Here is a 16,167-nt window from a genome sequence, read left to right as displayed (position 1 = left end):
ATTATACATATTATTGTTTGGCTGCCTGGACTGGTTGTTAGAGATAGTAGTCTGACTTCCTATAAGTCTGACTTAAGGAAAGTAGACTGGATTTCTGGGTTCATTACTGTAGATAATGGGTTGGAGTTCTATTTTTATATGTGGCCTAGCAATTTTCCGTTTATGTTTTCAATCTCTCAGTGTTTATCTAGTCCAGATGTAGAAAGATTAAATAAATTCATAAAGGACAAATGGCTACAGTTTATTTAAATTAATAGTATCTTTTATATGTGTGGCACTATTTAGTTTTAAAAATACTTTAAAATGTGGAATATCATTAGATCCTTCCAATGAAATTGGAGAGGTTAGACCTGTCTAGTGTTATCTCTATTTTGTAGTTAAGAAAAAATGAGGCTTCGAGAGGAGAACCCAAGTGCTCAGTGACGTACGTGGGTTACTGGCCCATGACCATGCCAGGGCTGCAAAGCTGAGCCACTCAGATGACCTCACCTAGGGCTTCTGACTACATTACAAACCTGTTCTGTCTCTGCCCCACAGATTCAGGTAATGGGGAACCAAAGTGGGACAGTTGTATTCTCACGCTCCTGCAAGTTGATGAGTATTTGAACCTAAATAGAAAGAAAACAAAATACAGATTCTCTGAATCATTTCTGTGATTTTTTTCACTGCAGTCTTTCCCAGTGATTCCTCATTTGAAAGAAACTTTCAACCTGGTGAATTTTACAATTTGTGATTGTTGGATAATCAGATTTTTGAAAATACTATTAGCTCTGTGTCACTTTAATACATTTATAACACTTGCTTCATTCTCTTATTCCATTAGGAACATTGTATTTCCTACACACATCAGAAAGATGCCTGAGGAGTTGAGAAAACTACTAAAAAAGTAAATAAATTAAATACCTATTGAGCAGTATGCAAGGTGCTGAAGATACCAATGGAAAACACAAAGCAAAACAAAACTTTGTCCCTGCTTCCAAGAACTCATGGCCATTTGGGAAGAGCAGATACATGGAAAGATGATATAAGACATCAAGGCAGAGATGAGCAAATACCAGCACGGGGTGGGGATATGGGTGGAGGAGACTTCAGAGGATACTTAAATTGAGTAACCAGGACTGAGGAGCCTTCCCAGAGCAAAGACAAGATGCAAAGGTATTCAAAGCAGATGAGGTAGAAGATGGTAGCACAAAAACAGCTTTGTTTGAGGTGGAAGTGGAGTAGGGAGGAAGAAGGTCCAGCCAATTCAGTAGTGTTCCTCGAATACAGTGTTCAGGTGGGAAGTGATGAAGTCTGAAAGAAAGGGAAGAACGACATAGTGGTGAATCTTGTGGGTCATAATAAGGAGATTAAACATAATTCTGTGGGTAACAGGAGGCTTCTGGAAGGATTTTAGTCAAGGCTACATTATAAACAGGTTTGCATTTTTTGTTTGTTTTTGTTTTTAAACACTTCTCTATGTGCATAATAGAATGGCTATCACATCTATTTCCTGAGACAACACTGTTTTGAAGGTAACAAGTGGTTATCACTCATAAACCATCTTCACTACGTGTGTTTTTAAACACTTCTGTATATGTGTAACAGAATGGCTATTACACCCATTCACTGAAAAATACACTTGGTTAGATTTGCATTTTAAGCAGATCGTTTTGGCAATATAGGGAGCTCATACTATAGAGAGACAAGGATAGAGAATAGGAGACAAGCTGCAATAATTCACGGGCAATGATTAGAGTTAGGACCAAAGTTACTGAGGTAGGTAGATATGATACAAAGTGCAGCAGAAGGAAATGCAAGATGTTCACGAATAAAATCTGAAGAATCCGCTGACTGATAGGTTTGGGGAGTAACAGTTAAAGAAAGGGAAATACGAGCATCTAGCTTGGGTGGTTGGCTGGACAGGACAGGAGGAACTATTGGTTTAGTAAGAAGTGGTGTCAGTCCAATGTCTGAAATGTTAAAATTGTGTTATCCATGGGGGATCCTGAGGGACTCACCCAGCAGGCAGTTGGGTAAATGAGTCTTAAGCCCAAGATAATGACCCAGGCTTGTGGTAAACTATTTAGAAATCACTAACAATCCTGGAAGAAAAATCACAGGAAGAGTATATATAGAATGAGAAGAATGGTGGTTAAGCTAGCGTCCTGGGGACATGTAAGGGATGCGTGGAGGAGGAGAACACATGAATGGCAAGGAGATGGTGTTGGATGTAGAACAAAACCTGGGAAGACGGGCCATTATTGAAGCCAAGAGAATGGAAGATATAAATGAGAGTAATCAAAGAGTGTCAAATGTCTTAGAAATGTTTTCTAAATTTGCCATCTAGGAGACACTAGGTGAACTTAGCAAAAGCAGTTTTAGCAGAGTGGTGGGCTGAATTCATGAATTCAGAGTGGGTGGCAGAATGAATGCAAGATGAGACAGTAAAGACAGTGAGTCTGACATGCTCTTTAAGAGGTTTCCTTGAAGTTGAGCACAAGAGTTACTAAAAGACTCAAGATTCATCGAGGTTCTCCTCTTCCAACGAGAAAACTATTTCCCAATGATATTAACCTGCACACCTCAGAAAAAAAGGCCCCATGTGATCTCTGTCCCTGTTATATTTAAATGTTGTAATCCCCAACACACTCCCAAGTTGACAAAAATATATTGAAAGCATTTGAGAAAATCGTTCCTTAATGTTTTAAAGGAATCTGAGAAGGATTCGACTTTTGTTTAACAGAATGTCATTCTGGTTAATACACAGAATCGACAGAGGAACTGAAAGTCCGAAGCCACAGCACGGAGCCATTACCAAAGTTGGACAGCAAAGAAAGAGGGCATCACGGGGCATCTTCCAGAGAGCCCATCAAAGCTCAGGAATGGGATGGAACACCAGGACCGCCTGTGGTCACCAGTAGACTGGGAAGATGCTCTGTGAGCCCCACCTTGTTAGCAGGAAACCACAGCTCAGGTAAGAAAAATAATGATCTTTCAGATGCAGTTATCGCTTGGAGAACCATAACCACAAATAGAGCTGTCTCTATTCATAGAGACAGCATAAGTAGCCCTTCACACAAAGGGACGAGACACTGTATTGCACCACTCCAGGGAGCATTTTCTGCACGGGCGGTGGAGAAGTGAATAGTGCTTCTTGGAGCTGTACAATGAAGCAGCTCTGACAGCTCGAAACATCTTGTACTAAATTTCATCCAAAGCATCTAGAGGCCTCATCGAAAGCAGTTTTAATTTATAAAGTTTAAGTGATTTAGAGTTTATGCCTCCTGTGCTTCAGAAAAGATTTCAGGCAACTGGGAAAAAATGAACAGAAAATGAAAGTGAGGATATATAGTAACAAAAACTGTCTGAAGGCAGGAGAGAGAGTAGATATCATGAAGCATGTACAGTGATGATCTGACTGCTGTAGCTGGACCATGGGCATGCTACTAAGTTTCCAGATCTAAGTCAGAAGAGTTGGAACATTTTCATCAAATACACCTTTAGATTTCACAAGTTGAAATTAAAATCTGCAATGCAGTTTTGCATTGTTAATAGATAAATATTATGAAACATCAAATTTTTAAAAGCAGCATATGTTTGCTTTGAAGTGATTAATCTACGTGATGGACTCACAGAGAGCTGTCAATTGAAAGACAAAACAAATAATCAAGTGACCTCCTATAGTTTTCAGGTTTCTATCCCTTAAAAATGTTAGGGTTCTGAAGAAAAGACCAATCCTTTAATGTTCTTTTCAGCTCTGATACTCATCGTGGAAAGCAATTTACCTTCATTTAGCCTGTGGACTCTCTGACAGTCATGCACAAGTTAAAACTGAAACAGGATGAATGATCTCTGTACTTGGGAAGGGATATTTCTAGAATAGGACCCAGGCAGGGGCAGAGCAGTAGCTTTCCCAGACCTAAAATGTAACTTATTTCGTGATGGAATCATGAAAATCTTGGAGAAGAGACGAGTGAATTTAGCAGAAAGTAAAAATTTGTCTTTGTTAGTAAAGTATAAATAACTATAGGTGTATGAGAAGATTTGTGCATTTTGTCAAAAAGAAAAACATAGGGAACAAATTCTATTTTGTAGGAAAAAAAAATACCTCGCCAGAAGAAGGTTGACATCACAATTCATTTGGGACTTAGGATTAATTTTAGGCTTATTAGTAGTATTTTTTAATTATTTAAATTTGTACCAGTTCTATCCAAAAAATATGAATAATATGTACTCTTATTGTGACTAGGATATAAAACCAAAAGCATTACCTGAATGTCTGTTAGGTAACGGCCACTGTTCTGGTGTCTGAGAGCACAGTGATCAATAATACATCCTTGCATTCAGGTGCTCAAAGTCAAGTGAAAGACAAATAGATCATCACAATACAATGTTACATACAAATAATATGTGAAACAAAAGAGAAATCAATTAATTTTTCCTGAGAGTGTATGATTTTGGCACGAACAATCGGGGGTTTGGGTGGGTAAAATAATAACCGCTTGAGGATGTAACATTTGAACTAGAGCTTAATACATCAAGAGCTGCTCCCCAGGAGGATGATGGAGAAGTTGGCTTTCTGGATGAACACCTGAAATGCTATGGGACAGAGCATGGTGTGTTTGGAGTGGAAGGTGGGGGGAAATTGATGGAAGAAATTGCAAAGTAGGTTGGTACCAGATAGCAAGAATCCTGACGGGCCTGTGTATCACCTAGAAATGCTTTTAGCAACAAAATGCCAATTAACAGTGGCTCAAGTAATAATGGCTTTCGTTAACTCCGCTAACGATCTGGAGGCAGGCAGCTCTAGGTATTTTGCAGCAATTCAATGATGTCATTGAGGACACAGGGACTTTCTGTTTTGTTGTGTTTTTGTTTTTGTTTTTTTAATTCTGCCCTTCTGCTACCCTTATTGATTTTTTTTTCATGATCACAAGCTGACATTTCTGGGCGTGATGCCCCAGCAAAGAGTCCCTTTCATCTAGTTGGTCTAAACTGGGAAACATGTCCTCTGGACCCATCAGTCAGTGAAGGGGAGGATTTCCATGAATTTAGAGAGGACCCTTCTTTCTCTTAAATCAAAGAGCTTCTGCTTCTAAATGAAAGCAACAGTCTATATTCTCAGGGAGAAGGGGAAGATGATGTTGCATATGCAATGGACAGTATCTGCCACTTCATGGTTAGGTTTTGGACATTATGTGGTAGATATTTTGTCGTCACTTAAGTATTTTTAAGATAGGTATAATGCAATTCAGTTTTCATCATGAATGATTCATGATGGCTCCAAAGCTTCAATAAGGGGTGGCTGGAAGACTATTTACTAAAAAAGGAATCACCAATATGAGCTGTGCACTGAGAGTTAGGTGGGAAAGTCAGGACTTAATTTTTGACTATGTTAGGTTGGAAGTGCTCTGGGACATCTAGTTAAGAAGCTAGTAGACACTTGGAGTTACAGGTCTGGAGCTAAAGAGATTTAACTGTATTACAGACTGAGGCTAGAGACCTTTGGGGTGGTTAGAACCCTAAGACTAGATGATTCTGAATAGAAGAGCAGGCAACTGAGATTAGACCCCGGGGAACCCACACATTTTAAAGTGTGGGCAAAAGAAGAATGTGTGAAATAAATGAAAATGAAACAATTAGATGGTTCGCAATTAAACTTTTAATGAACATTTGGAAAAGTGCATAAAAACGGGCAAACTGCAATATGTTTTTGACACTGACCTGACTCTTCCAAGTAATGTAGCATGTAAACAGAATTTATAACAGACTTCCACTTTCTTCCACGGCAGACTCCCAAAGCCTCTCTTCTGCTTTATGACATCTAAAATCTGTTCTCCTGGGTCTTTCAGCTGTGTTTGTAGGGCAGTAAATTGTCTACTGACCAGAAGAAATGACATAAATATCTTCAGTCCCTCACACTCTCCATCTTAGGTGATGAAAGATGTAGATAAAGGTGGAAGAAGAAGAGATTTTTGGTACATTTTGATAAAGACTTTTTTGTATTTCTATTGAAAGAAATGTGAAATGCGGGGGCAAATGTGGAATCCCATATATAATAATGTCAGTTAGGGTTTCTTATGTGCCAGAGAAACTATCAGCATGAACACTCAAGGGGCACCTGGGTGGCTCAGTCTGTGTAGCGTCTGACTCTTGATTTTGGCTCAGATCATGATCTTGGGGTTGTGGGATGGAGCCCCACATTGGGCTCCGTGCTGGGCATGGAGCCGGCTTAAGATTCTCCCTCTCCTTCCTCTCAAAAGAAAAAAAAAAAAAGAACCTCAAAAGAGCATTATAATTAATTGAACTTTTAGAAGTCAATCCCTCCCAAATATGTCACAGCAATTTTATCTATTGAATCTACCCGTATACCTCTTTTGAGGGAAAGGACAAAGGGAAATTTGTTTGTTATGTTAGTAGCTTTAATGTTTCTAAAAAGAAAGAAACTAAAATGTGCCAATTCCATACTAGACAATGCCATAGCTTCACTAGCAAAAGTGTATACAATGAGAATATTTTTAGTTTACTCACCTTTTGTGTTTTAACCAAATGATGCCCTAGTTAAAGGATACTCATCAGTGAGATGGCCTTTGTCCAGAATAAGCAAGTAACTAGTGAAGGGTGCATTTTGGACTTGCTGCTTTGGAATGAAAGTCAGTATTTACTCTTTTCCTTTTCTTCACACTTCCTCTCCATTATTGTCTCCTTGCCACTGGGTCGCTGAACTGCTAAGCCCCTATCAGAAACACTAGAACTGCAACCAATAATCCTTCTCCCTAACTAAATGAGGTACTCAGGTCCACACCTAACACTAGAGAGGAAAGAAGGTTTCACCTCTTCCACCCCTGTATCTATCCATACCCCGGTCTGCCAACTTTTTCCCTCTGGTTTTTCTCTCTCTCTCCCAATTACACACACACACACACACACACACACACACACGAATTGCTACCAGTCACAGACCATTGCTTTACCAAAAGTAGTTTAGCCACTTGGAATGGCTGCTCTTAACAGCTCTTTTGAGGAATGGAGGAATTGCTGAAGTAAAGCGAAGAAATGTGTCAGGAGATCTCAATTCTAATTAACATTGCCACTGGTTGCTGTGGTACTCTATTAAAGCCACTGTTGTTTAGTAAACCAGAGATTCCCCAGAGGGTGATTCCTGAAGGCGGTGGAGGTCTGGGACCCAAATGCTCATGAAAATAATGGGGAAAAGTGGAAGTTATACAACTAAATAGAGTATTCACAAAAATTCAGATTTCAGTCACTGAATCAATCAACAAATAGTTTCTAACCAGTTTGTATCTAACTCTGTAATAGTCTCTGGAGGATAAACGCTCACACACAGGGTATATAAAACACAGTCTCTGCCACTCAAAGATCTTACTCTGTTTCTTTATAACACAAAACAATGAACATAAATTAATTAGTAGAGTTAAATGTATTTTCATTGTTATTTACTGTTTACTGTACATTATAATTCAGAAAAGAGAAAATTAGTGCAGGCTTGAAAAAAGACAGACGACTTAATGGAGAATTGGAGTCTTAAGCCAAGATTATGTCAGATCTTTTTAAAAATAATTTTTTTAGAAGATTTTATTTCTTTATTTTTGCAAGAGAGAGAATGCAAGGGAATGTGAGCACGAGCCTGGGGGAGGGGTGGAGGGAGACACAGGCTCCCCGCTGAGCAGGGAGCCCTATGCAAGACTTGATCCCAGGACCCCGGGATCATGACCTGAGCCGAAGGCAGATTCTTAACCCACTGAGCCATCCAGGTGCCCCCCAAATAATAATAATTAGTATTAATTGAGTAGAGATGTATAGAGAGCTTTCCACAGGGGCTGAACAAGTTGAGCAAAGAGGCAGGAAACCTTCCGCGGCTTGGCCTTGCCAGGCTAGACTGAAGAAGCATTTTTGGAAGTAAATTTGGAAGGCCTTGGCTAAATTCTATGTGGAAAAATCTTGGAAAGACCTCAGCTTCTGTGTGTTCAACCATGTGTGTGTCTGCCATTTTGAGGAGGTCCAGCGCGGGACGTGAACTGAGGTGCCAGGAGGACCGGCTGTCATATTAGCGAGTGAATTAGGGGAGGTGCCTCCTTCAAAACAAAAGTGCTTTGCTTGCACATTCCGTACATGGGAATGTTCTTGACTTCCACAAAGGAAAGCATTTTTTCCCATTTTTCTGGAAACTTGAGGCCCTTTTGGTGTAAGTTATATATTTCCACATTTGTTAGAAGCTTAGACATGGAAAAATATTTCTCCATGGCAGAGAAAATCCATTGCATACCAATGAACATCCGACTGAATGATGGAAATGCAGGTGACCTGGAAAGCACAGGGGCCTCTCGAAGGGCCAGAAGCTATTCAGTGCCAGCTGATGCTCACCACGAGAATTGTTTACCCCAGATTTCAAGATGTAATTGCTCTTATGCAAAATCTCCCGATTTTTAAATACAGCTCAATTTTCAGGAAAAAACAATGAATCGAATAGTTTAGTTCCTCTAACTGAGTAAGACTTAAAGTCAAGCTGTGACATTCCACTGGGTGGAGGCATAGAATTGACCCCGAAACAGAGAGGTTGGGTAGAGTAGAAGCAGCAGGTGCCAATAGGCATCCCGCCCTCCTGGTTTTTATTTTTCAGAAGCTGCAGCTCCTTGAGAAGGATGTGCTGTCGGGATGAATGGGGATTAAAGAGTGGTAAATAGCTTTTTATTTTAAAGGTTCTATTTATTTGTGAGAGAGGGAGCAAGCACAGGAGTGGGGAAAGCGGGGAGGGGCAGAGCGAGAGATAGAGGAGAAAAGCAGATTTGCTCCTGAGCAGGGAGCCCACGGGGCTTGATCCCAGGACCCTGGGGTTAAGACCTGAGCTGAAGGCAGTCACTTAACGACTGAGCCACCCAGGCACCCCGAGAGTGGTAAAGTGGTAAATAGCTTTTGATGATCAGGAAGAGGAGGAAATTTGTTTTACTTTAGGAAAGAAAGAGGTATGGCATTCTGTGAATAGTAAGGACTAGCAGCCTATCCCTTCGTAGCATCCTGTTAAAGTGACCTGGCTTCTGACTGGGATGGAGGGCAGGTGGACTGGAGTTTGCACGGGGTTTCCAGTGAGGCTGGGCTTTATGCTTTACGATTCTAAATTCCCAAATACGGAGCTCTGTACTTCAAGGGGCTCTTAATGCTTGGAAAAGAGATTCCCTCATGACGACCAGTGTGGTTTGAAGACTAAAAGAGCCATCTTGAGTATTCTGCTCTGCAGAACAATTCTGGGCATTTTCATGACCCATTGCAGGGAAACATTTTCCACCATCATTCATGAGTCAGACTTTCACGTCCAAGAAGGGTCCTGTGCACACAAGTTCAGGGAAGCAAAAACATATATTGATTTGATTTCATTTAAAGAAAACAAAGAAATGTGCCCTTTCTCACATGCCACGTTTGGAGAGTGAATTTTGTATGACAAATAAAAGCATGCATAAAGTATAAGGTAAGATAGTGGTTGAACACTGTGATTTGGGCATCCAGTAGATCTAGATTTAAGTTTGAAATCTGTTTTTTTTTAAATTAGTGATAACACTGGGTATGACCCATCATGTCACCAAGTTCCATCATAAAAGATAGACATAATAGTATCTAACCCATAGATGCTATTGAGAATTAAAGGTGAATATTAAATGAGATAATGTACTAACACACTTAGCATGGTGTCTGGAGCACAACAGATATTAAGTAAATACTAGTTATCACTATGATTCTAGACACCTTTCCAAATGTCTTTGTAAGAGAGCAGAGAGAATCACTGGTACTGGGTAATGCAGGCAAGTTTCCTGTAAGTAGTGGCATTTGAGCTGGGCCTTGAACTGAGATGAATTTAGACAGAGAAGAAAGCATGAGAAATGCAGCCAAAGTGGGGATCATGGGTTCGTTTGCTGGGGATGGTGAGAGCTCAGGTTCCAGCCTGACCACTTAGTACACCAATCCCCCAGACTAGGGTTTCTAAGACATTCACAATTCTACTTCATATTCCAATCACCTCTTTGAAGATTGGGAAGATCACAAAGATGTTAGGGTGTTAGCCTAAGGCCTAAGATTGGATGCCTGCCAAGGAGATGTAACTGAATAGGGGACATTTAATATAAGAAACAGAAAACTGGGATTCAACAAAGGGGATGATGATTGAATCCAAGAGTGTGGTCTTTGAATACTGCATTTTTACCAGTTGATTTTTAAGAAAGATGTTTTCCTCTTGAAAATTCTGAAACATATTTACTGTACTCTACTTGATAATGTTGGAATCAATGACTCACTTTGCTGATAAACCTCCTAGCAGCTATAACTCAAAAACATTCAGGATTCAGCGCTTTGTATCCAGGAAGAGTCCCAAGCACACAAAGAGAGACATTGAGCAGCACTAAATTGGGCGGCAGGACTGGGAATTGTGGAACAGTATTTATGATAATAATTCCTGGCACAACACTAAATCTATGCAGTTTTCTTCTCTGTCTCTCTCTCTCTGTCTCACTAATTTTTTTTTTAATTAAGTAGGCCCATACCAATGTGGGGCTTAAACTCACAACCCTGATATCAAGAGTCACATGCTGTACGTACTGAGCCAGCCACGTGTCCCCCCACTCCACTCTCTAATATTTTTAGTACAAGTAAACCATGCTTTGCAACAATGTTAATAAATTAATATTTTGGTGCGAATGATTTGAGGAAATTAGATAACACTGCTGTGCTCCAGTTTTTCTATATTTATAGAAAAGATACAGGAAATCTCACTGTGTAGGTCATTATGAGGATTAAATTAAAAAATGCATAGAAATGCCTGGTATAAAGCTGGTTTATAATAGCTAGTAGGCCCACAGTTTATTCTGTTACCATTCAATTTTACTGGAAAGGTTTCAGATTTTTTTTTCTAGGACCAAGACTGAATGTTTCCTTTGGAAAGTGCAGCTTATTGCAAATATGATACAGAGTTTTCTGTAGATACATATAATGTAACCGGCTGCAGGACCACTAGTACTGCATCAGCCCATGCTTCATTTATTTGTGTACTTTCCAACAAAGATTTTAGGCCAGTGCCATGCCTGTTTTGGGGTTCCCCTGAGTCTATATTCATAAAATTTGGAGAAAGGATCAGGTGCAGGCTTTAAGACTTGGTTGCTGCATTATACGGAATTATCAAAAAAATCTTAATCTCTCTCACATTTTAAATCCCATTCATTGGGATTGGCAAGGATGTGGGAAGCACAAGAAAATATTGATATCTCCAAATGTACACATATCCTTTTACAAATAGCTGACTTGACATTCATTCATCTATTCATTCATTCATTCATTCATTCATTCCCTTTGTCTTTATTTTCTAACAAATATTTATCCAGCATCTTCTCTGTGCCATTACAGGAGCTAGGTGCAGGGGTGCAGAGTGTGCAAAGCAAATAGGGTAGACTAGAGCCACATTCCCAGTGTGTAGTCTAACAGGGAAGACAGAAAATAAAATAAAAGATTCTTATAAATGTTATGAGGGGGAAATACTAGACACAGTGACATGATTTATTCTCTGGTGATTCAGACAGGCTTCCTGGAGAAAGTGATATTAAATTTGATATTGGCATGACAAGTAGGTGCTGGGAGGTAGGTAGAGTGTTCCCTAGAGCTCACTCACTGAAATGTGGCTGAAAAAGATTTACTTTTAGAACCCCATTAGTATTAAACATTTTGATGTGGTTACATAATTCCCAAACTATATCCTCTTCTCTTTCTTCCATTTTTTCACATGGTCTGGCACCTTTGGGACACAGTTATGGTCCCAATACCCTCCTTTCTTTGTATCCACACCCTTTGCTATGTTCTTTCAGATCTCCTCATCAAGAAGTAAGGTCTGTTTCTTACTCCTTGAATCTGGGTTGGCCTTGGGTCTTGTACTGACCAGTTCAATGAGATGGAAGGGACTGTGTGTCAGTTCTGAGCCTCAGCCTCAAGAATGCTACTATTTGTTCTTTTCCAATCCTACCACCACCACATAAACAAACCATAGCTAGCCTGTGGGAGGAGGAGATACGTGGAGGAAAGCCAAGAGTCTTCAGCCTTCAGCCTGCCAACCCCCAAGCATGTGCGAAAGCATAATATGACATAGAGAAAGCACCTCCTTGAACCACGGCTGCCCACAGATGACAAGTGAGCCCAACCAAGACCAGAAGAATCCCTTGACCCATTCATGGACTCATGAACAGAACTAAATGAGTGTTGTTTTAGGTCACTGAGTTTGAGGGTAGCCTAAAATAATTAACTGACATAGATACCACGGTCTGTTTCATTTTCGCTGATTTTCCCTCAAATGGAAATGATGATTATATGAGTAGAGTATGCTCACTGAAACACAGAAAGTCAAAGTAAAAAGTGAAGATCCTCTCCCATCTGTTGCTTCACCATCCCATGTTTCAAAGCATCATTTTTAACTGCCATGGTTTTGCTGTCGAGGAGTTATATATTGCTAGGAACTGTGAGTTCTTTCTCATTTTTACTATGCAACAAGAACAAAAAACCAATGTGGTAGAGTTCAGGCCTCCGCCGTAATTTGGGCTTTGCTTTAGGATGTTGACTAACTTCCTGCTTGGCTCCCCAGCAGCCCTCAGCAGCTGTGGGCTTTAGCGTCTACGACCCTCCAGGCTGTCATTCTGTACAGTGGGCTTGGGCACCAGAAGACAGCTCTCCACATCTGCTCCACTTCTCAGTTATAATTGGGTGCATGGTTATTTCCTCCGGGAACCGGGCAGATCCCGTTGCTAGGTTCAGCGCAGTATTTTCACACTCTAGAGTTTAACGCTCTCTTTCCTAATTCTTGTAGTAAACACATAACAGAATTCTCATTTGGAGAGCCTTCAGAGAGCAATGTAAGTCATATCCCCAGCAGTCCACTTTTATTTCTCTGTGGAAAACTGTGACTTCTGCCTGCTAGAATTTGTGATCACCAGAGAAATTGTTTTGTTTGTATTTCTCCTGATACTGGTGATATGGCTTTGAGAAACAACCAGAAAAAGGGGACGTGGGGTGAGTTAACCATTTTAAATAGCCAGAATGTGTCTTTACAGGGTTTAAAGGTAAATAAACAGTGTGTAACATGTAAAAGGATAATTAAAAATGATACGAGGTAATTACTCTCACATTGCAAGGCAGAAAGCTAGACTACAGAAGCAGAACTTGGAAAAGAAGTGATTGAAATGAATTTTGTTGTCCTTAAGTGAACTCTTATCTTAGCCTAGGAATGTGGTTGCAGGCTGAGAGGCTAGCCACTAGGTATTACAGAGACTGGGGATAGACTCTGTGTGTGTGTGTGTGTGTGTGTGTGTGTGTGTGTGTGTGTGAGAGAGAGAGAGAGAGAGAGAGAGAGAGAGAGACATGAGTCTCCATCCTTGATTGAAAACTTCTCAGTGTTGATAATCAAGGCAGGGAAACTAATGGGACTACCTGGAAATCTCGCTATTGGCTTCTAGTCATTGAGATGACACAGTAAAATAAAAGTGCAAAAGGTTAGCCAGATGGCCTATGACCATAGAGCAGAAAGTTTCCTGGCAAGTAACTGGCCACTGATGGTGTGTTAAAGGTGTGTAAAGTGCATTTCCCACGGACCAGAATAGGCCACAGACAGCAAATGGGGGTGGCTTCGGTCATGTGACTGCCCAGAGTGGCAAGGAGGCTCAAGGTGCTTGACAGGATGTCCGGAGGGCAGAGAGCAAGGGGATCTACAGGTGAGAGATAGCCAGTCAAGGGGGGCCTTCCAGGTACACTTGAAAGCACCCCAAGAAGAAAGACATTCACCTCCTTTCCATCCCTATAACAAGAGAGTGAGAAACATCAGCTCATGCTGATGTCAGTGAAGACCTTTCCCACCCCCTCACCTCAACCCCTTCCTCCTATCTCAGCCCTTGTGAAGGTAGACATGTTGGGACCTGGAGATGAGGTAGAGAGAAAGGTGGTCTCCTCTGTGCCAGGAACAGGGCTAAATGGGCCAGAAGAGAAGTGTTTCCTTGAAACAAAGTTCAAAATTGAAATTATAATGTAAAAAACTAGGCATTTGAATTATTATTCCTAAACTCTTTTTTTTTTTTTGACTTGAAGAAACTGAAAATTTTTAATTATCAAAATGAAAAGGAAAGTTCTGGGAGTTGGTCTAGGGTTTAGCCAAAAGGCAAGAAAAACTCCCCGCTACCCCACAGCAGGTTGGAGCTGGTTTGTGGGGAGAAAAGAAGAGCTTTGCTTTCTGATTGCATCTGAGGTCCTCTGTGTTCCAGTTAACAGTTAAGTATACAAGTTTAAAGAAAACAGAACTTGATATAAGTGCTCTAAGATTATTGCAAATTATATATAAGCTGAATTACAGAATTTAATTTTATCACTTTTATGGCACCTGGGTGGCTCAGTTGGTCTCGTGTCTGCCTCTTGATTTCGTCTCAGGTCGTGATCTCAGGGTCATGAGCTCAAGCCCTGCATCAGGCTCTGTGCTCAGCAGGGAGTCTGCTGGAGATTCTCTCTCTCTTTCCCTCTGCCTCTCTCCCACTCATGTGCACATGTACGCACACTCTCTCTCAAATAAATAAATAAATCTTAAAAAAGAATAAAATAAAATAATGCCTTATATTTATATGCCATGTCTTAGCTTTTAAAATACTTTTATAAGTGCCATCTCATCTGATTTTCACAAAACCCTGTTCATCTACGGCCCAGCGTTATGATCTGATGATTTAGGTGACCGAACTGAAGCTCAAGTGAAATTGGCTAAATTGTCCAGACCCACTGGTATGTAGCAGATTCAAATCAAGAAGTGGATTTCAGGCTTCTGACCCTTAGTACAGCTCTCTTCCCATGATGTAATTAGACTGGGTTTCCCTCTTTCCACCTCCGTGCTCGTGAATTCATGAATGTATTCATCCATTCATTCATTCAGCTAATTTTTTTTCTATAAAAGGTTATCAAGCATTGAACACGTGCCAGTGGGGGAACTGCCGTTAACAACGAAAGTTAAACATGTAATTACAATCTGTAACCAAACCATTTCCTTTTGAGTGTGTTACGCAGCAGCTCTGAGTGACATGGGAGCGGGGATGTCGGGGTGATGAGGAGTGGGAGCAAGGCGGGGGGCTGAGAGGAAGCCGAGGGCCTGACGGGGGCTAGACCCGGCTGGCCACATCAGCGATTCTGGTCTTACCGAAGAATGACAGGAAGCCATTTATGGATTTTCAACTTGGGGATTGTGTGATCAGATTTACCAAGTCAGCTAATGTATCATCATCCTAAACCAAGGGAAACAGAATTATGAAGACAAATACACTGCCCCAAATGACCTGCCTCATAAATCCAAAGAAGAAATGTGTTCTCTGCTCTCTAGTCCGTGAAATTCCTCTATTCCTATAACTGAGAGGTATTTATAACTGATTGTTTTGATCTATCTAAAAATCCATTCTCGAGCACCTGAGCCAGCATGTCACACTCCCTGCCCCCCCCCAAACCCCAGCAACATTATGTGTGCTTGTTTTCCTTTGCTTCCATCATTTACTCATTCAGCAAAATTCTCCCAGTGGGAACACCTGTCTGAACAGTACAGTATGCGTTGATCACCTCGGTCTCCGAAGAGCTATACCTGCCTATGGTGGGCTTGATTTTATACAGCACGAGGGCATTCTTGCCCCAGTCCAGTAAGACAGGATGCTGGACCTAGTTTTGCAGTAGTTTGCTGGGTTTTCTCTAAGCCATTTATATTCTTTTTCTTATTTTTTTCTATCAAGAGGTTGGTTAAAATTATGGGAGCAGTATAGAGTCAAGGAATTTGATGATACTAATTGGTGCGTGTGCATGTGTGTGTGTGTGTGTGTGTGTGTGTGTGCGTGCATGTAAAGCCACTTACGGCTTTTAAGCTTGGGTATTATGTGATCCAATTTGCAGAGTCAGCTAACTTATTATCATATACTATGTATAACTATATGTGTGAGTACACACACACGCACAGTCTCTTAAACTGGATTTCTACTAAATATGTACATAGACCACGATGTTGTCTACTATCCAGATACCCCGAAGACTGGTGAGAAAAAATATGACTTGATAGTAATTTCATTCTTATTAGAGAAATTCTGAATTTCTGTGTACTCCGTGATTCTCTTGGGGAAAACTAGTTAGCCAGGCACA

General features: G+C 40.6%; 1 protein-coding gene across 1 annotated transcript in view; it reads left to right on the top strand.

The window, feature by feature from the left end:
* NYAP2 (neuronal tyrosine-phosphorylated phosphoinositide-3-kinase adaptor 2) overlaps positions 1-16,167 on the top strand; it is a 238,560-nt gene that overhangs the window by 170,565 nt on the left and 51,828 nt on the right. Inside the window, exon 4 of the mRNA XM_040639802.1 lies at positions 2,750-2,956. Within this exon, the coding sequence (XP_040495736.1) occupies positions 2,750-2,956 (207 nt within the window). The remainder of the gene's footprint in view (positions 1-2,749; positions 2,957-16,167) is intronic.

The sequence above is a fragment of the Ursus maritimus genome, unplaced genomic scaffold, assembly GCF_017311325.1.
Source record: "Ursus maritimus isolate PB19 unplaced genomic scaffold, ASM1731132v1 scaffold_1, whole genome shotgun sequence".
NCBI classification, from domain to species: Eukaryota; Metazoa; Chordata; class Mammalia; order Carnivora; family Ursidae; genus Ursus; species Ursus maritimus.
The sequence above is the reverse complement of the archived record's forward strand: the minus strand, read 5'-3'. Positions and strand labels throughout refer to the sequence as shown.